This window comes from Lonchura striata, chromosome 10 (genome assembly GCF_046129695.1).
Source record: "Lonchura striata isolate bLonStr1 chromosome 10, bLonStr1.mat, whole genome shotgun sequence".
NCBI classification, from domain to species: Eukaryota; Metazoa; Chordata; class Aves; order Passeriformes; family Estrildidae; genus Lonchura; species Lonchura striata.
In genome coordinates, this window is record NC_134612.1 from 18,268,235 (window position 1) to 18,289,639 (window position 21,405).

The following is a 21,405-nucleotide window of genomic DNA, read 5'->3' on the forward strand; positions in this document are numbered from 1 at the left end:
ATGCAGTTTGTACTGGCAAAACATCTTCTGCTGGCAGAGTTTTTTGTGTTTGGAGAATGAAAGGGGCAGTTGCCTGGTACAATAGTGCCAACAGTAGGTCTGTGCCCATCCAGAGCTCCCAGCCAGGAGCTGTGTACCCCCAGCTCATCAAAGCTGTGCAGAGACAGATTCACAAAAGTACCTGAGATGTGTTGTTCGGGGGCTGTGTAGGTTTGTGGATTTTTTAATGTCCCAGATGTCTTTCCAAAACAAGGCAGAGTTTGTGTTGGCTGAACTTTAGTATTGAGACTATTAATACACCCTGTTACACATCAGCATCCATAGTGCCTCATAAAGTTGCAGATAGAACTTCCTGGCAGCTCTTGGAGAGTATTCATTTGCTAAAAGACCAAATTTGATAGTTTCTAAAATTTGCTTTGTCAGCTCTGCCAGGAGTCAAGGGCCAACTTGAATTTACAGATTTGTGAGGTGATGCCTTGGGCTGCCTCATGGTTGGACACTAATTTATCAAATCTCTAGTGAGGATGAGCAGGAGCATGCTTGATTTAATTTTCTTGCTGTGTTTAACCTAGTCTGACTTAAATGGGAGTGTGGACTAAGCACAGGCTGGTATCAGGGTAGTTCTTGTTGTTTTTGGTTGGTTAATTTCTGCTTTTGGGGCTAGGGCAGTGTTGGGTGATCCTTCTTTTGGTAGCTGCCATGTCTTCAAGATCATGGGTGTGTCCTTATCATGTCTCACTAAGTGCACAGCTGGGTTGTCTTGAAGAATTACTTGGAAGTTTTGAAGGAAATTGGTTTAAGTCATTCAAATGAGTCAGCAATGAAATGGAACATTATAGAAATATGGACAAATATTTAGGAACTGTGTGTTAAGAATGTCTCATTAACTGATAACAAATTGTTCTATTGCATGTTACCAGTTGTGGGGGTATGCTTCTGTTTCTTCTCACGCTTGTGTTAACTGGAAAACAGGGTTTTCCAAAAATTCCTTGCCATATCTAGACCATGATCTAATGCTGGGAAGCAATGGAAAATCCTCTTAGCAATAGCAGAGTTAGTGTAGGTGTTGGTGTCTAATCATGGACTGATAAAAGTAAATAGCATATGCAAGTATTTTGTATTGGAAAAGTTTGTAACAATATTCTTCTGTCCAATGTTTTCAACATAAATCCCTTTTTTTTTTTTAAATGTAAAAGGAACAATAACATACTGAGCTAGTGTCTGGGGGGGTCAGACACTGCAGAGGTGCTACCAGCATCATTGTGATGCTTTCACAGTCCTGCCTACCCAGGGAGCTGCCTAACCAGTGTAGATATCTACATAAATGATATAGATTGTAAGAAAGCTGGAAGTTTGGAGGTGTGGTGAAAGTGTAGATGCTCTTTGGTAGGAAAGGGAGAAACTGTACCAAGATCTCCTTACCTTAAAATTCACTTGGATCTCTCAAGTAAAACTGGTTCTTGCTAGGTCATGGATGGCAGTTGTCATGGATGTGCTGATGAATATTCAGCAGTACTTTCCTTCTCTGCTGGTAGTAATCAAAGAGATTGTCAGGTGTGAGAGGGCAGTTAGAATGTTTTATTTTTAGGAAATAAAATTGAGGATATAGATTCTTTCTTATGTAAAGCAATATGCAAATTTTAATATAAAATTAAAGACTTTCTGGCCTTGCTAACTTCATGTTTACTTATGCATTTTAGTTGATTTAGTTGACCATCTAGTTGATCAACTGACTAATAAATGTAAATCTAATTAAATGCAGTACTTTTCAAACGCTAAACTCTAGAGTGATTTTGTATAAATTATGTCCAAATAAGCTGATTTAAAACATCTAGCCTCCTCTCTTACTGTAAGCCAGATCAATTATTCTGGGAAGCTGCCTGCATGCTTTTTTTCTCCCCAAATACGAAAAGATTAATAGGTGCTTAGGTTTAAAGACTAGAAGGTGCCATTGTGTGATGTCATTGTTGTGATGGAGATGAAGTGAGGTGGTTTGGATTTCAGATGGAGCTCCAGTGCTGTTCTTCCAGCAGAGCTCAACCAGCCCCTGCATCCTTTCAGCTTTTTTCCTGGTGTCCATGATGAGAATAAAAGTGAGTGACTGACTGTGAATTGTCCTGGAGACCCAGAAATGCACTCACATCTCTCTTGCTGTGGAGGTGGGAGTTGTGTGTTTTGCTTCCCACAAGTGCTTCCCTTTGGCTCGTTTGAAGGGTTTCCCTGCTTCGTGGGTGGCACTGCTGGTCCTGTTTAGGTGTTCTGTTGCCTTTGTAGGGAGCCTCCATGCCTGGTGCAGGTGTTGGGATTTTTTCAACCCAAATCTCCCTCCAGAGGACTTCAAGTATGGAACAGTCAACCACCTTTCCTCAAATTATTAGTCCTTTGTCATTTCCTATTGAAAATGGCAGACTATCTGGAAATCCCAGGCAAGAGTTGGCTACACAGGGAGCATCTCTACATCATCTCTCCAGCCAAATAGACACCCAAATGTGTTGCATTTGCTGCACGTAGTGAATATTTACATGTTTTGCACTAGAATTGCTGTGTTCAGGCCCGAGTGGCTCTGCACAGCAGATGTGTTTAATGCTCTGTGGTTGCTTCAAGTCTCCTGTTAGGATGGATCAGCCAACCTCAGATCTGCACTTCAGTCTTCCTTCCACTGAAGTGATTTTAAATTTTTTCTTGTATTCATTTGCTTAATAATTTATTATTTGGTTTTTTTAATGCCTAGAATGTGTTACTACTTTGTGTGACATCCTGCCGTGAGAGATTTTGTTCTATCTTACAAATCATTCAAGTGTGACACCAAGGAAAAAGTAAGACCGACACATGTGGCGCTTGAATAGGATTTAACCATGTTTATGATAGATTTTTCAGGAGGGATAGTCTCAATATATCCTGTGCTGTAGAGTAGTCAAGTTACAGTTTGCTTTGTGGAATGATGTATGTTTATGCATCAGAATATTAATGCTGGGCAGTGGGGGCAGCAGGAAAGCCCATCTTGAGAGGTATTTTTAACTTCCAGTTTTAGGGGACAGGTGCATGGCAGAAACAAATACTGACTCTACTTGAAACAGATGGTGACCTGTAGCTAGGTCTCTTTGTTTTAAAAGAAGAAATACAAGAGATTACAGTCATGCAGAATTTGATGTGTTCCAGTTGAATGCAAATTGTGACAGTTGCCTGTGGCTTTGTAACATGGCTTTGTTTAGCCATAAATGTCATGGCCAAGGGGGTCAAATACTATCCGAACTGGCTGTGTGCAAACTGCTGTGCAGGCCAGCTATGTTGAAGCAGAGTTTCTTGTTTTGAGTGAATTCTGTTTTTGAGTTTGAGCAAATGAAAAATCCCACCACAGAGCAAGGTTAAAGTGCTGAAAATATGCAGATGCCTCTCTTCATGTCTACTTTTTATCACACAAAGATACTTCTCCACCCTTTGCTGTTGCTGTACATTATTTTTGGCTGTAGGGGCCCCAAATTTTTTGAACCATTGGACAAGCCAAGTGCTGGACAACTCTTCTCTACAGTGCCTAATTCTGTCTCTTAGCTTGCTGCACAATTAATGAGGTATGTTTTTGCATTCCTGCTCTGCAGTTTTGTTTTATGCTCTCTCTTTTTTTTTTTTTTTTTTTTTTTTTTTCAGCTCCTTCTTAATTATATGTTAAGATTTAGCGTCCCTTTTTATCCTGGGCTCTTTAATTCATAGTAGTATTTTCTGTGACTTGCTGTCATAGAAACAAGGGCTTTAGAGGACCTTACAAGCTCATGTAATCCATTTCACTACCTCAAGGAAAAAACTACTCTTCTTAGACCAGCTCTGGCAGACATCTGTCTCACCTATTTTTAAGAACCTCCAACGAAGCAGATTGCATGACCTCTCTGCATGAGCAGCCTAAAATCCTGCCTGTTGTAGTTTAAGTCAGATTCCTTCACCAAAAAATCTCTGAAACCATATCCAGGAGAAATTTGTGTTGCCAGTTCTCTAGTCTGTACTTTTACTTTTGGTGTCTGTTTTTAAACTTAACTTGACCCTTAGGACATTTGTAACTCAGTTCATTAGGCAGTTGTGAATCAGTTAATTTTAGTTCCATGTCAATATGTGAGCCATACAGGTTGCATTGCCTCAGTCACCTGGTCTGAAACCTAAATTTGCCTCTGTGCTAAATTTGCCATGTTACTGCTGCAACCTCCTCAAGTAAGTCTCCGCCCTGGAAGTACCCTTAGAGTGTGAAAAGCTTGATTGTGTAGAAAAAGGTCCAGCTATGCTGTGTTATTGTGACTGAAAACAGAAGCCTCCTCTTTGTTTCAGCTTCCCCTTTGGACTGCTGTGGTGTGTAATCTCTTCCTCAACTTGTCAGAGCTGGCACCCTCAGTTGTCCCTCTGCCTGTTGGTGTCTTCCCTCCTGAATTAGGAGGGTCCCTCCCTCCTGCTGATTTCCCTGTTGTTATATATATAAAAATTGCTTTTTCTCTGTGATTGGGCAAAGTAGCAGTTTTCTCTCATTGCACCATATTTTTTAAAGATCTCTGCTTAAGTACAGCCTTTAAAACATTTTTTTCTCACTGCTGTGAAGCAATCTTCTATTTCATTTGAGAAGGATACCATAGGTAAAAAATTTGCCTTGTAACTTGGATAGCACTGTAGCAAGTAAGCTGGCGTTGCACGTTTTCTGACTTGCAGGTACAAGCTTGGACCCAGGGAGCGTAGCCAGGAGGGGCTGGAAGGCAAAGCTGTGATGACATGTTCAGTATCCAGGTGGAGGGCCAAGAGGGCAGCTGCGCGGCGCTGGGTTGCATTCCAATGTGCTGATCCGTGGAACAGCGTTGGCATACGCTTTGGAAGCTGCTGCTTGCTCTCCTGGCTGTAGGGAAGGGGCTGAGGTGATGGCAGGGAAGTAAGGGGTGAGTGTCTGCAGAATATTTTCATATGATTGTGGCCTATTCTGAGCAGGCTGGACATTTGGAGCTTTGGCACTTCTTTCTGGTGTCCTTGTGTACCGTGCTGCCTCTGGTAGCTCCAAAGTTAATAACTCCAGTGAGGATTGTTAATTTTTTTCTGCCTCCTTGATTTCTGACCTGCTGAATTAAGTTGTAGGGCGGTAATATTTTCTCACTACTTGGGGGCTTAATGGGGTGGAGACTTTGGAAACAGTTTAACAATTTCACATTTTATACGCTCTAATGAATTTCCCAGGATTTTGGAAAGGTTGTATCCAACTTTAGCATCGTAATTTCCAGCGTTTTATTTATGCTACAATAAGTTAGTATTATGAGACCCAAAGAGCCAACAGATTACAAATGAACTAATGAAGGCTTGTTTCTCTTGGATAAAGGCTGTGACTCATGGTTGTAACTTGTACGGAGAACTAGAGACCGTGAGCTTCACCAGGACCGCAAGCTGGCACTGGGGTTCCTCTTCCCTTCCTTGTTATTTCAAACCTGTATTTGATTTCAGGTGCAGAAAAAAGAGGGTTTGCAAGGACCAGAAACAACTCTGAATCTGCAAGAACTCCCCAGAACTTCGATAGGAAGAGGCAACTCTCTGAATCGCAGACAGAAACAATGAACAATTCAGACAGCAGAATAAATCCCAGACAACTGGGAACTCCCAGAGGTATTAAAGCAGTGTGTGTACACACTTCAGGAATAAGCTGCCTTGAAGCCCTGTGCTTTAAAAGATGGGCTGGGATGAATGCTGTTGACTTTAAAATGAGCTGTAAAAGATTGTTGATTATTTGTAAAATATGATTATTCCAGGCTTTTCAGTGTTCTGAAGTCGGGTGCCAGTATTTCTAGGCAAACTGTTCTCAGAAGTTCAACTTTGAATATAAAACTTCTGTACAGATTCTGTTAAGATACACAGACATGTTTGGTGGGCAAGGTAACACTTACAAATTTTTGTTTGCAGGAGGATCCTATGCTACTGTCCCAACATCAGGTGACAGAAAGAATCTAAATAAACCCACTCGAGGGAGGAAGAAGAGTATATTTGAAGCCTACGTGTCAAAGGAAGATGTTTCAGCAGGACTGAAAAGGGGAGAGCTAATTCAGGTGCCTGAAATGTACAGTGTCCATGCTCTTGTGATAAGTGCGAAAATCACAGGCAATTGTTGGAAATCAGCAGCAATTGGTGACAGGGAATTGATGTAGCACTTGTAGATGCCAGAGGAAGATATTTTTCCTTTTTCAGGATATTCTACAAGTGGGATAGAATATTTTACATTCCTCTGAAGTACTTTTTTGTTTGATTGCATGTTATGTAAAATTCCTGATCCACACTAGTGATAAATTGCAGATTTCTGGTTAATAGTCTGCTGGCCGTGATGGTCATTACTGGGGAGACACTTCCTTTTACAAATGATGCTCAAAACAACAGCAGTTTCTAGCAGCCTCTGTCTGTGTCAGTGTAAGCAAAAACAAATGCCCTTAGCAAGATACCTCTTGCTGAAATTTCTCACAACAATGTTTGTGCTTCTTTTTGGAGCAGCAAAACTGCAGCCGTCAGTAGGCAGCAATTATTTTCTAAAGAATGTGGGGGTGGACCTGCTGTCCTGGCTGCTGGGTAGAGGAGATTTACATGAAGGCTGCCAGGGCTGAGATGGAGAAGTGAGCGTCCTTGCATCATGTTCATAGTAGTCCTCATCATGGTGTAATGTTCTTCAGGACACACCTGGCATCCCAGTGAGATCAGACTGGCTGGAGAAGAAAAGCAGGTGGAAGTCAACGAAGGCGTGACATTCACACTGAGGCTTTGTTTACCCAAACACACACAGGTCCTTTGCCATTTAATCAGTGTTGTCGTACTGGTGAGGTTGTGATACTTACATCAATACACTGGAGTCTCAATTTTTGTCTTATTATAATGGCATAATCTCTGGAGGTGTGATGAGAATTTTACATAAAAGACTGCCTGGTTCCATCCAGAAGACCAATCTCATGCACTCTTAGCTTTGAGAGAAATCATATCCGTGCTGATGATCAGCATAGTCCACTGGGCTACTTGGACCTTAGGCCAGTGCATTTTTAAAGACCATCACAGACATCTTCAATGGGAAGCAAATGGTGAAGAAGGAAATGGGAGCCTTTAGCTGTGACTTCCCTCATGGCTGCACTGGCATACAGCATCAACTAAAGCTTCTGCCTTACCTTCAGGAGTGTTTTTGGCACCATTTTTGGTAACACAGCCTGATAGTGTTAAGTGCAGTGTGTGTAGAATGCCTATGAGGTCAAGTGCAGCTGCAGATGAGGCACATCAGGCTATGACTACTACCTGAGAATTCCATTGAAATGCTGGGTCCCCAGGGACCTGTGATTGCATGATCCCTGGCAAAAGAATCCCTAATTCTTGTAAATGTGTAGTGTCTACTCCAGGTCATGTGCTGCGTAACTGGAAGAATCATATGTGCTTTCTTAGGCTCTGTCTGTTTTCCTTTCATCCACTTCCACATCTCAGAGAAACAACTGAAACTGTAGAAGCTGGATTTAATAATTCAGAGCTGAGTGTTAGATCATGGGCATCCCAGCTCAGTATTTCTCTTCAGTTCATTCATCCTTATGATTTCATCAAGACCATTCATCACTGCAGCCTCAACCAGGATAGGTGAGATCCTGAAGGGCAACTTTAATGAATGAATGAATATTCAGTGTTTTTTGCTACAATGGCAAGAGACAGAATGAACACATCCCTGTTGTATTAATCCCCAAAAGCAGGGCATTGTTCTAGCACGGTAACCTGCAAAAAGGCTCCATATGAGCATATGGAAGGAGAGGACAAATCTATTGGTCTGAATCTGATGGTCCTGAGGCAACTGGAGTGCTCCCAGGCAGCAGCATGACTCTCTGAACATGGGCTGTCTCCTGGAGCATCCTGGAAACGCTTGGTCTGCTTATATTTGGATGAGAATTTGAGAGCTCTGTTAGGGAGGAAAGAGCCTACCACAACACTGAGATTCTTGGACCTTGGCAATGCAGCTGTGCAACAAAGTGTTCCTGAAAGCCCAATCCACAGAAACTCCTGGCGGACCTGGAAGTTGCTCAGATGACACACAAGTGCCATAATTAGGCAGCCCTAAATCAGGAGGAGTGAAAGGTTATCTTTATGGGTGCTGACGTTTTCAGTAACATTGATCTTAATGACTTCTGGTGCTGTATCTGACATAAGTCATGCTTTGATAAGTAGCAGGAGAAGTGTGACCTGCAGATTCCTGGATTCGCTTAGTCACACGACCTGTCCGGAAACGTCCTTCTGCAAGAAAAGGGATCTGAGCTCAGGCACTTAGACTGCACAGAATTCCCACTTCCCTGCCCTTAAAACTGCAGGGAGCAAGCCCCAGGCGTATCAGGTTGGTTGGAATCACACCGGATAGCTTGAAGGCAAACAAGACTGAATAACTCCTGCGTCCTTCCCACGATGATGGTTACACACAACGGATGAAATCAGGCTGTGTATTAAAGAGCATTGACCCAAAGGACTCTAATCATCCTCTGAAGCATCAGCCTCATGTCTGCTCCACGCCTCCAGTGTCTCCCAGACCCTCCCTGCAGGGCTGCTGGGGTCAGGTGGAGCAAATAGAGATGCAGAGCCTGCTTTGCTGTTAAAAGGGTGTTTTTCCTTGGAAAGCTGTTCTTTTGTGGATGTGAAAGCTGGGGTTTCCCTGATTTTCATGGATTGTTTTTTTGAAGGAAGCCTTGGTAGCAATCAGATACTTGTGAACCCTGACCTCATTTTGGTGTTTTGTACATACAAATGAATCTAGGCGTATGTGTTACAATAGTTTTTATAAACTGCCTGGTTTGGGATGCTTGAAATTTAGTCTGAGTACTGCCTGCCCTGTGTTTAGCAAAGCAGCTTGAGAAATTGTGACCCTTTTGTGTCTCACTGGGAAAGTTCAGTAAGGTTAGAAACTTTATTGGCAAGAGCCTGTGAAGCTGCCTTGAATCATCAGAAAATGTTTTAGAAACCTTCCTGCAGACCTTGTTCTTCCCTTTCATAACAAAAGCCCCAATGACAGAAAAACACTGATAAATATAGCAGCTATTATTTGCAAGCTATTGTAAAATAATACAACATTAGTGTGACATCATGAGACTCTGCAGCCAGATCCTCACCCCCTAATACACATATGAGAACAGTTGTTCATTGCAGATGGGGAGAGTGACTGGTTCCAGATATGATATCACAGCGTGAAATGTACAGCATTGTAAATAGGATTTTCATGGGCACAGATAATAGGGCCCATCTGCTTTCTAAGATTAATTTTGTGAGTTTCTTGCTTAAAGGAAGAACTGAAGGTTTTTTAATGTTACTTGACGTAAGAATTCTAATGCTGATCATAATTAGGTAGTGCATATAAAATGCAGATAAACAGGCTGCACAATAAGTGTGGTAACACCATACTCCTCTGTGTGTTTGCTGGAGCTGGGCATCCATGGTCACATTGCTGCTCTGGTGCCTTCTGGGCCATGGACACAAACCCTGATTTTTCATGTGCATTATTGGCATTTACACCTGACTGATTGACAGCTGTCCCACACTATTCAAGGGGACTGTGCAGAGGAAAACAGGATATATCCCCTCATCTGCTTAGTGCTGGTAGGTAGATCCACATATGGGAATTGTCTCATTGACAAACAGAGCAACAATCCCTTTCCATTTTTTCCTTTCTGTCTGTAACAGCTTCCTGATGACTGATTATGGGAAATCAGTGGAGGACAACCATTGAGAGTTTTCCACCAGTGGGTACCAGTGCTAATAGAAACTGATGACAGCAAGTCAGTTCTCACTTTGCTTAAGGACAAAATACCCCAGGGTTTCTCTCAGTGGGTCATCTTTGTTTCCATGCTGTTGTCCTGGGTTATGCCTGCAATGGGGGCTAGTGTCCTTGTTAGTACAAGTTACGTGAGACATAAAATTAGGTAGTGAAGCAAAGTACTTAACTAGTATCTAAAGAGTATGGAATACATACTGCTGGTAATCTGCTATTCTGTATTTGCTGGTAAACTTTAGCAAATAAGTGCAATGGAAAATCTTTGTAAATCTGTGAATTCTTCAAGGCAGCTAAACTTTCACATGTAATCAGCTCGACTTTCTTATTGTCTGAGTGTTTCCCAGAATACATAAAAAATTATTTGCCGCAGTAAAGTTTTAGAGAAGCAATTCCTGTGAGAGGCTCCTATGATTGCTTAACACAGAAGTGCAAACAGATGGAATCTGTTCATATAATAAATTGGCTAACATTACTTCAAATACACAAGTGGAGAAATTTCTAAAGTTTCTTCCCAGAGCAGAAGCCTGTTGGCAGTTACCTAACTTGTATTCCCATAAGATTCAAATGCTGTCAGTTTGAACTGCAGTCACCTGAATCCCAATTTCCAGGATACTTTTGGGATGCAAATGTGTAGCCTATAAGGCTTTGGTTGGCTCTGCCTTTCTCTTGGATGGACATGAGTGCAAGCAGCAAAACTGGTTGGTTTACTTTGGAGGGTTGATATGAATTTGTTGCAGGTGACTTGGCCTTTAAGTTGGCAGGTAACAAAGCAGAAATAGATAGACCATGGAATTTTCAAATGTATTTAAGATAGTTTGCCTTTAAGTATGTTTAAATAGAATTTAATCCTGTAGACTTTAAATGTTTATTTTTGGAAAATCCTTTAAATTCTTTTTTGGAAATGTACTTTATTATCACAGTTACTGCTGCTGTCTGTTTGCAGGAACAGCCTAAGCAGCCAGAGCCCCATAAGAATGATACCTGCTGCCATGCAAGCTCAGCTTTTCTTTTCCTCTTTCCTTGCATCCTCCAAAATAAGCAAGCCCAACATTCTCCTTTTCCAAAACAGAGCAAGCCAAATTGTTTCTCTTATCCAATTGTTAACAAAGCTGGTAGATGCTCAGCAGAAAATGTGTGAAAGGAACAGGAGATCTTGGATCCTCAGTTCACCCAGTAGCAGCAACAACTAATGATTCAACATCTCTTTGATGACAGACTGCAGTAGATCAGCTTAAGCCTATCATGAAACTGCCTTTTGGCTTGAAATTGCTTGGATGCTAAGTTGTCAAGACTTGAAATGTATAATGGAAATTTAGATGTATCTCTCATGTTTCACTGTAGATATATTACCCACAGCTCTCTAATTTAACTGGTGTTAAATAAAATTAATAAGATTCAGGCATAATCTTTCTCCTTCTTTCCTTTTTTTTTAAGGGACCCTTGAGAATAAATCCTAAGAAGTACCATGAAGCCTTCATTCCATCTCCAGTAAGTGTAATTTTATAATGCTTTAAAGTTCATAAGTAAAGGTGCATTAAGATAGGAGTTATGCTGTGCATAGAAGGTCACTCAGAGGTGAATGAGTTGGAATAAATGAACACAATCTGGATTTTCTTTTATATCAAATATTCCCAACTAAATCCCGCTTTCTCATACCTCAAAGAAACACTTTGCTTGTGCTGAAGTTGGGGGTACTGCAGGGTCCCACAGAGGCCAGCTGAAGTCAGGTTTGAGGACCACCAGATAGCGTAATCAGAAACCCCTGGTTTATGGCTGCAGAGATTTTATAGATTTTCCACTGATTTAAGTTAATCTTCCCTAAACAAATATGCTCTCCATTTTCGATCTGCTGCATGAGCTAATTTGAAAAGTCATTCCAGAAATAATATGCGTGATTCCTTTTCATGTGCCCGCTCTGGCACGGGCTGTATCTTGGTTGGCTTGGGATGTGCTTCTGCCACATGGGACTGCCTTGCACCTCTTCTCTCTTCTTTCCTTCTTTTGACAGGAAAGAAGGACTCCTGCAATTTCAGGGCCATCCAGTCAGGAAGGTGACCTCACAGCTGGCACAGCCAAAGCGTTTTATCTGGAACTGACTTGGTCAAAGTGTTGCTGTTAATGAGAGAGTTTTATATTGAAATGTTTTGCTGGTGTGGGGATGAGAAGGCAGAGCCTGCCTGAGACAGTGAAACACTGATTGTGTTGTTCTCCCTGCTACTGACAGCGCTATTGTTTTGGGGCTTGGGAAAGCCTTGAAATTCATGGTGTTTTTCAGTTCATGTTGTTGATTTGGAGCAATATTTTGGAGCTTTGATAGAGAAGGTTGTCATTAAAGGGATGGGAAAAGGTTGGAGCTGCAGAGAATACACTAGCATTGACTAGAGGAAGAAGTACAGAGCAGCTCTCAGGTACATCAGGAGGGAAGTGTGTAAGTGAAAGGAACTTTGATCCTTCCTCTGCCAGGTGTCCTTGTAGGTGTGGTAAGTGTAAGCTATTAAATATATTCTCTGAATTTACAAAATGCAAGGTTAAAAGAGAAGTTCAGCTACTCTCATGAGTTATTTGGATGTGAGGCTTTACTCCTGATCACCCCTCTGGTGTCCAGCTGTTGCCTTGTGCCTGTTCTGTGTGCAGGAATGCATACATTAAGGAGGGCTAGCAGAGGTGGTTATCTCAACTATCTTTCTACTTTTCTGCCCCTTATGGAGATGCATACCAGAACCAGTAGAATCAACACCTGGATGAAAATGACTCTGGTTTGTGTTGGCACAGTCCTTTAAGACAGATGCATTGGGAAGCTTATCCTCTGTATAACATTATTTGCCATAATAGAGGGGTTGCAGCCTTGGTGTTCTGCAGCACTTCCCATCATTGCCATATGCTGCAAGAGGTGCAGCTGTGAAAAATCACCCTTTCTTTTCTGCTGTTGACAAGGGCACTATGCCCCTTTCACTTCAGCTACGACTTGGCCATGGCTTCATGGAGTTCAATGCAACAGCTGTTCACCTTCTGACACCAGAAATCCCTGCGTGTTTCTTGCTGCACATGTGCTCTCTCTGCTCGTCTCGTTGCATGAAGAGTTGAGGGGAAGGCCCAGGGCTTTTTTCCTTGAAGCTACCCAGAGAGCACACCCCAAGAATTTAAATCTCTGCTTTCCATCTCGTTTGTTCCCTGCGCAGGGTGGTGTGGTTTGATGTGAAGGATGGTGCTGCTGAGCCTGAGTGACAGGGACTGGAGCTGTGCTGTGCTTGTGGGAGCCACATCCAGAGCCGATGGAAGTACTGCAATCTCTTGTCAGAGCAGGATAGGGAGCAATGCTGGTGATATTTGCAAAGAAAGCCCTGTGCTCCCTGGAAGGGGCAGTGGGAGTCTTGAGGCCATTGTGACTGTTAGAGTAGATGCACCCCAGGGACAGCTGAAACTTTGCAAGTGATTGTGTTCTGTTGTCATTCAGTGCCATTTTAATTGCATTAGTAACCTGAAGTGTCAGCTGTGCAGAGGAAAAAGTGGGATGCACAAATTTTCTTGGAAGTGTGTAAGTTCACCCAACAGTTGTGAGCCTGGAGCTCTAGATATAGAGATGTTTCTTTTTGGAGGGAAAACCAAAACTGATGGTAGTTTTCTGATGACAGCTTTGTTGCAGATGTTGAAATTAATTGCTGTAAAATAGGTGTCCATACACATATGTAGATTCGTGTGTGTATATGTATATATGTATATATATATATATACATACATACATACACACAGACACCTATTGTTTGGAAAGAATGTGTGGGTACAATTAAATACAAGTCTTGCAGAGTGTGGAGATGAAGCTTTAACCAGATGGTGTGGTACATCAGGCACCTTTACAGGGAGTGGAAGAAAATGTCCTGCATTTTCATGGACACAGGAAAAAAGGAAAAAAAAAATGTGTAGATGAAATTATTTTGAGTGCCAGCCTGTGTCATGCAGCACAGAGCAGCTACAGGTACAGACCAAAAAGACCCCTTAACCCAAACCAGGAATTTGCCTTAGAAAGTGACTTTGAATGTTTCATTTTTATGTATATGATGGATTTAGGCAATGATAGAGTTGGAGCTGAAGGGAAAGGGTGGGGAGAAATAAGGAATAAGACCATGTGTAAAAAATCTGGCTTTTTGAAGAGAACGGTTTCCAATTTGAATTATGTTGGTCCAAGAGGCTTTGCAATTTTTCTGCATCTTGTCATGGGAGGCAGCTTTCACACAGCTGTTGAGCTGCTGCTGCTTTTCTTTCTAAGAGTAATTTGGTCTCTTGGAGGACGGCCTTAGTTTCACATCATGGCAGGGTTCTTCCTTCTATTGTTTTGGTATCTAAGCAGAGTAAGATACTTGTGTGATATTTGGGCTTCATGTTTTCAGGTTATAAAAGAAGTTTTTCTTGGACACTGAGCATGCTGGTAGTTCTGATTGGATTTATTCACGCATCTGAGACTCAGGAGTGTCTGAGAAACAGCTGAAGTTGTGATTAAGACTTTAAGTCTTGTGAGGCTATTTTTTTCTTTGAAAGACAATGAAATACTAATCTGAAGAAACTCAACCTCCTTTTTTGTACCTCAAAATTATGCAAAGATAACTCTCTTCAGAAAAGCTATTTAAATTGGCCATATTGATACTAAATGCTCACATTGTTTGACATGTTCATTGTACTGTAAACAGATACATGGAATTTTTTGTATACTGAATTATGGGAAGGCAGAAATGAAAGCAGGAAAAGCATAGTTAATAATTAGCAAAAGAAAAAAAAAGACAAAACTGGCAATCCTTTAAAAACTAAAATCTTTGTGTTGGCATCTTCAGGAAACTTTGTTCACCCCATGAAGAAAATCTCCCAAACTAAATCTAGAGTAAGCGAATTCCAAGCATGTCTGGGGTGGATAATCATTCTGTGTGCAATTAGTAGAGGCTCTTGTGCAAGGATGCTAACCCAGAGTATTCAGAGAAGGTGTCCTGACATGTCTGTTACAGTAAAAGATCTCCTGGCTTGCAGTTGGCATTGGTGGTTGTCATTATTTGGGATACCTTCTAACATTAATTGTGCCAAATGCAGAATATATGGTGTTAACTCATTTGAAAAAGAAGAGATTGCATCCCTTATCACAATCCAGACCACCTTCACAGAGTGCCTTGCTGATCCAGGAGCTGCATGCCCCTTCTTTACCAGCTCACCAGGAGAGCAGCAGGAGCTCTGCATGGAGCACTTTGCAGAGACTGCCTTGTAAAGAATTCTGAGTACTTGTCTGTTCTGAACACTGGCTTTGAATGTTTGAGGTGAGAAATTAATGTGTCAAGAGCTGTGACAGCAGAAAACTCTCTACCTGTTCCCAAGAATAACTGTAGAGGAACTGAGACAACACATCTTGAAGGCTTGTCTTGTCCTGTGTAAATAGTGTGGAGTTACTGTACTGGCACATCCATACAAAGGTGCTCATTTGCTAAGAGATCCTGTATGTTAAAGGGCATATGGTGAATCTATTTTGTTCCTGTGCACAACTGCAGGATGTTTGCCTCACCAGGGTGTGTGTCTTTCTTGATGGCAGTGTTTTAAACCTCATAACAACCATGATTTAATATGTTTTGGTCTGGCACTTACTTTTCTTCCTCTTTGTCTAGGATGGGAGTCGCGATATCTTTATTGATGGAGTGGTTGCTCGCAACAGAGCCCTGAACGGTGACATCGTGGTGGTGAAACTGCTTCCCAGAGATCAGTGGAAGGTCAGTTCAATATATTTTTGCTGTGATTTGAGAGAGTTTATTCTCATTTTCATGACTAAACTTGTAGGGCCTGAGACAGAGAACAAAGAATTTCCTACAAATCACATTAGCTAAACTGAGTTTATGCTGCTGTTGATTAAAAGACTTTATCCACTACAGTGTTTGGAAGAAGTGATAGCAGAGGCGTTGACACCTCATTCTTTGCATGGAATGGCCTTCATTATCACTCTATGGGAAAGTCTGATGATGAGACTGGTTCCAAGCACAGTTGTCAGAGGTGACTTTTGGTATCTGGCATTTGGCTGTCTTCATGTTGTGGTGTTTTGGATAGCACTGTGTAGGTGTTGCAATTGCTCATGTATTTGACAAGTGTTGTTCACAAAGCTTTAGTTATGATTAACTCTCTAATTTTTGGGTCTTCAGTCCATGAAAAGCTTATCTTGTCACAGCTCCAGATTTTGTGGTAATTTCCTTCTTAACATGAATGAAGCATGTGTGAAATGACTGGAGCAATACAAATGTGGAACTGCTTTCATTTTCATGTCTGAGGATTTCAGTAAGATCACTGTCTGGAATTTTTTTTTTTTTTTTTCACTGATAAAACTTCATTCCCTAATCAAACTTTGTCCTTTCACATATCTGGATAATTTTATCTTGTTTTTTTCAGATTTATCTTTTAACCCTATTATACAAGGGCAGCTTTTCTACCTTTTGTCCAGTTGCTGGGAGATAATAGCTAGAGTTAGAAATTTTAACATGGGTTTTCACATGTAAGCACGACAGAATCACCACAAATTGTTTTCCAGACATGGTTTTTGAACTTCATAGATCTTTTGGACAAAAGTTAGGATGTTTCCAGCAGAATGGTGACTGGTCTGAACTGCTTTGGCCTGGTGCTTTTACTCAGTCTAGCTACCTTCTCTGCCTTTGTTTGAAGCTATATGCTTGTAAATGCAAGACTTCTTGCCAAGTCTGGTAATTTGCTGAACCTTCTACCTATTTTGTTAACAATTTAATAACAATTGAAATGATGATTTGAGACATTAGAGCTTGTCTCTTTCTTTTAATATGCATAAAATGAGTGAATGACCTGAGTATTTATTGACACAGATAAGTACAAAACTAAACCTAATACAAAAGGCAATCATAAGTGGGATCTAAAGTATTACAGGTATATCCATACACAAACAAAAGAAAGAGGTCTGCTGCTGTCTTGGTGATCTCTGAGAACCAGTTTTGAGGGTCAAGGCAAAATTTCTTCGATAGCTATTCAAGACTTCAAGTCAGAATTCACTAAAACTATGTTGATAACTATGTGTTTTGGGCACCAAATCCATATGGGCAAGTTATCTTTTGTATTAAACCATTTCATATAGATGGAAAAATGGAATAGTTTGGATGCTTGGATCCTTTGCAAGGACCTGCCAGCACAAGGGCTTCTTTGTAGGCTTGATAGAGATTGCCTGAGCTGGAAGCTTTGTCTGCAGTTTTCCATTTATATCTCTTTCTAAACAAAGATAATGCCTGTCCCTCTTTCTTCTATTTTCATACCTTCATATGTTCAACAGTAATGATCTTTTATGAATACAAGAGGAAGGATTCAGAATGTTATCCCTGTTCTGGCAAAATGCATGAATAAATAGAACTGTTAGAGAAGTGGTATCTGACTGCAAGGAAGCTATTCAAAAGTCTTGAATGTTTTGTAATATGATTATGATTCTTCTGTGGTGAATTCACCCTTGCCAAATGAAGTAGCTGGAACATGCCAGTCATGTTTTTCAGCCACACAGGTGCTGCCCTGTGTAGTCTCATTTTTTGTTTCTTGCCATCAACAACTCAATCAGCGATGACATCCCTTTTCCCCTGCTCCCCAAATCTCCTGCTACGCACTCATGTTTGTGTTAGTTCTTTGGGAAAGGTGCCACTAAGTTGCACTGAAAGATACTGCCTTCTGCCAAGTAATTTATACTGATTAATGATAAACTGTCACAACCTATTTTAGGTTTTTCCATTTGTTTAGTCTCATGCTGCTGCAAAGCTGCCACTTAGGTGTATTGAGGGTTTTCTCCTTCCCGTTGGGCCTTTTGAACAAGCTGAGGAGCTTCAGCTATTTCTCTGAAAAATGTAAATCAGATATATGGTATAACTGGTGCTCTCAGAGGAGGCTTTACAGGCTCTGTGCATATTGTTTTGTTAGAATTGAGATGTGTATGCTGATTGTTTTTATGTTTCTCTATTCCCAACACATTACCCTGTGCTTCACTGAGAACTGAGCTGGGTTTTTGCTGTTGTACCAGTTTCTTGCACAAGATAAGGCTGTTGTTTCAGCAATGTGTTCAGGCCGTACCTTCTGGGTTTCTGCACCCTGGATAGCCTCTGGATACTCTGAGGGAAGATCTTCCTGTTGCTAGTGCAGGTGGTTCCATGGACCTTCTGCTGTCACAGTGTATTGCTGTGTTCCAGTAAAGGCAGGACTTAGCTGGCACCTCGGTAATTTATCTGTGTAAATGAGAGGAAAAGGGAGAATCTGGGCTGGTAACAAGCTAGGGATTTTGGACAGAGAAACCTGTATGTTTGCTTGAATTGCTGAGAAAATTAGGAGCTGCCCTGTCCCTGGTTGAGTTGGTCATTGCAGGTGAAGTGCTTATAAGGGAAGAGATACCAGCTGGAGAGCAGTTTCTTCAGGGACATACTGTGTCCCACTGAGCTGTAATGGTGATACACACAGGTATAAATGGCACAGTGAAATGTAAGTGGATGGTGAAATACTCTGGATGTGTGGTTATACTTTATGTAATACCTTCTTGAGAGAGACAACAATATTTTCTCTCTCCAGCCTTCTACTTCTTGGCTCAGTGGTGGGAAATTTATCAGGCTTGAATTTGTCAACATTGTGTCCTTCCCAGCATGTGCATCAATTGCTTGGATGAGCTACTGTGGTCCTCCCTGTGTTTTTTCTGTCTGGTCTTAAAGCTCTGTTTGTTCACATGGCTGCTGGGAGAGCTTTGCACTGTTCAGCGATGATTGGTTTATCAGTTCGTAATTCTCTGCTTAATATTAGTTCTGATCAAGAGCCAACAATTTCCGTGTGGCACCACAGACTTGAAGGACTGACTTTTTGTCCCTGAAATTTGTTATCTTGCTCTCCTGAAGGAGATGGCCATCAGCTTCCTGCCAGGCTTGAGCGGCCTGTCTTGCAGTGACCACATTTGGAGGCTGCGTTTCAGAAGTTCCTCTCCTGTCCTCTTGTGTTGCATCTTGGGAATATTGAGGTGCTATGGTAACTTTCAAATATTTAGCTTTTGCAAAGTAAGGTATTTGACTTAGGCTGTTTTTCCAGGTACTTAACCTACTCTTAGTGAATGAAGTCAGAGTATCATTGCAGTTTGCAAGACTGTGTCCCGACTTCAAGCTTTAGGGTTTCCCTGAGTCTGTTCCTTTATCTTCTGGAAGAACATCACAATAAAAGATAGCCAGTGACAGGATTTACCTCAGTCCTTGTCAATTACTCTGATAAAGAAGAAAATGGTGCTTTATTTCTTGATTGATTTTTACTGCTTTAACTTCCACCCTGGGTTCTTAGTATATTTTACATCAATTTCAGAAGCTTCAATTATAGAGTGGTATAATTACTGAAGTCAAAGAAAATGTTGATATTATGATTACAGCAATATTTTGTAGGTTCATCAAGAAGGGAAGCAGTGTGTCAGTATAGAGGATAACCTAACCTGTTTTTCCTTACAGCCTCTTTTTGCTCTTTTGCCGCCTGCTTACTTGCCAGACAGAATTTGTTTAATTTCAGGTATCTGTTTTGGTTTTTCTTGCAAGATGTAATTTCTTTTGTGGAAGGAAATAGCATAATAAGTCATTTGATATCACTTGGGGCCAGGATTCCTGGCCCAATCCCTGGTGCTTTTAGAGTAGTAGTTTATAACGTGGAATGTTTTTCATGACAACCGTCTCATGTATTGCACGCTACAGCTGAAATTTTAGTCTTAGTCTGAAAATAGTACCTAGACAAGGACTTGGTGCTGCCCAAAACTTACAAAAGTGACTTTTTGGGTCTAACTCCCTATTGCTTGCAACAATATGCTAGTGAGGTCTCCAATTTTGCATAAATATACTGTATATGTAGATAAAATAACTCCTGATTAACCTGCAGTTTCTCAGAAATTAGTGCAAATCAGTGTCTCTGTTGTTGTTGTTTTATGAATAATTTCCTTATCGGCTTACAGTACTTCTTTGCACAATTTCCAGTTCTTTTGATCTTGACAGAAGGTCTCCAAGGCCAAGGATATAGAGCTGTTCATTATGTACTGTGTATGTTACTGGATAATAGGATAATGGGTCCAACATTTTAGTCACAAAGTGTCCAACAGTGATAGAAATAGTAATGCTTCATAGCTCATGAAAGCACATGTTCTGTTCAACACTGAGCTGTCAGATGCAATACAGTGCAGCAGGAGATCTTCAAGCTGCCTCTTTTGAGCCATACATCACAGATAAATATTTAAACACTTTCTGTACAGAAGACATAAAGTACAATTCACTTTTCCCAGCTGTAACTGCTATTGGCATAATTACAAACAAATGTGAGGAACAATTTGATTTAAGCAGTCATCACAAATATCACCACGTATAGTTCGAACAGAGCTACGTATCCTGGCAAGTCACTGCCTCCCACTGTTGGTGAAAACCTATGAAGCATTAGTTGTCCAGAGGGGATGCTAGCTTTGGATTTGCCCTGCTGAATAATAATTCATTTCAACCAAATTCTTCTGAGACTCAGTTTCTTCTCAAAATCTGCAGCTAATGTAAGGATAACAGTAACTCAGGAGGAGATGAGGTTCTTAGAGGGTTATCACAGCAACACTGTTTGAGTCTAACAATCAAGAATGTTGTTTGGAAACATTACATTCATAATAATAAAAAAGAAGTTCTGGAGAAGTCATTATTGAAATAGTAAGTGTTCTGGCACACTAAAAACATTCAAGTGTAATTCATGATATTCAGGAGTAAAGTGGGAAGCCTAAGAAGCCAGCTAGGAAGATGTCCAGAAAAGCAGAGCTCTAGCAAATCTGAAAGGTTGATGTATGCTGTAAGGGAGGAAGGGCAGTTGTTTTGGTTTTTTAATTTGTTTTGCTGTAGGCTTTACACTGAGGGCTGTAAGTTGATGGTCACACACAAGTGTGTGCATATCCCTCCCCATCTTGGCAAATCCCCAAACCACAAATTGGTGGAATCTGGAAAAGCTTCATTACATGCTAACTTTCTAATTGTGCCATTCTTTGGATGGCCACAGCAGTGTTGTTCCACACTGCTGGGCCTTTGCTGTGAGCTGGCATGGCTCTTCCCAGGCTTTGCTGAGCTGCAAACTGACTGGGTATGGAGTAGCAATGCAGTAGGTTGGTAGCAGAAAAGCTGAGAGAATAGGAAGTGCTGCTCACCCAGACACATGTGGCATTACATTTGCTTTCTCACAGATGTCGTTATCACATTTTGTTAATCAAATATCACTTGAAGTGAATCAACTGACATCGTAACACAGTTTTAATAGCAAGCACTGGCATGCTCTTTATGGTGTATAATGATATAATTACTGTAATGATCTGGATTCTGTGAGATTGCCATGACCCAGAGCTGCATTCAGCCCTTGCTCCCCCTGCATGTGAAACACCAGCCTTTTGGATGTTGCAAGCAACCTTGCCTTCCTGAGAAGGGCCTTTCCTGCCTCTGTCTATGATGGTAAAGCCAAAACCAGGATTCTGAATAATAAAATTACAAGAAAGGCACGGTATAGAGTTTTTGAACAGTCTAATATTCTTTTTATTCTTCCTCCTGTGCTGAGTAAGAGTGATATTAAAAGGCAAATTGTTTGGTTAGGTAGGAAGACAAACT

The 21,405-nt window shown here is 41.1% G+C and overlaps 1 protein-coding gene across 1 annotated transcript in view; it reads left to right on the plus strand.

Annotated features, from left to right (window-relative positions):
• DIS3L2 (DIS3 like 3'-5' exoribonuclease 2) overlaps positions 1–21,405 on the plus strand; it is a 179,267-nt gene that overhangs the window by 12,725 nt on the left and 145,137 nt on the right. The window contains exons 3-6 of the mRNA XM_021544264.2: positions 5,458–5,616; positions 5,911–6,053; positions 11,204–11,257; positions 15,406–15,507. Coding sequence (XP_021399939.2) covers positions 5,458–5,616; positions 5,911–6,053; positions 11,204–11,257; positions 15,406–15,507 — 458 coding nt within the window. The remainder of the gene's footprint in view (positions 1–5,457; positions 5,617–5,910; positions 6,054–11,203; positions 11,258–15,405; positions 15,508–21,405) is intronic.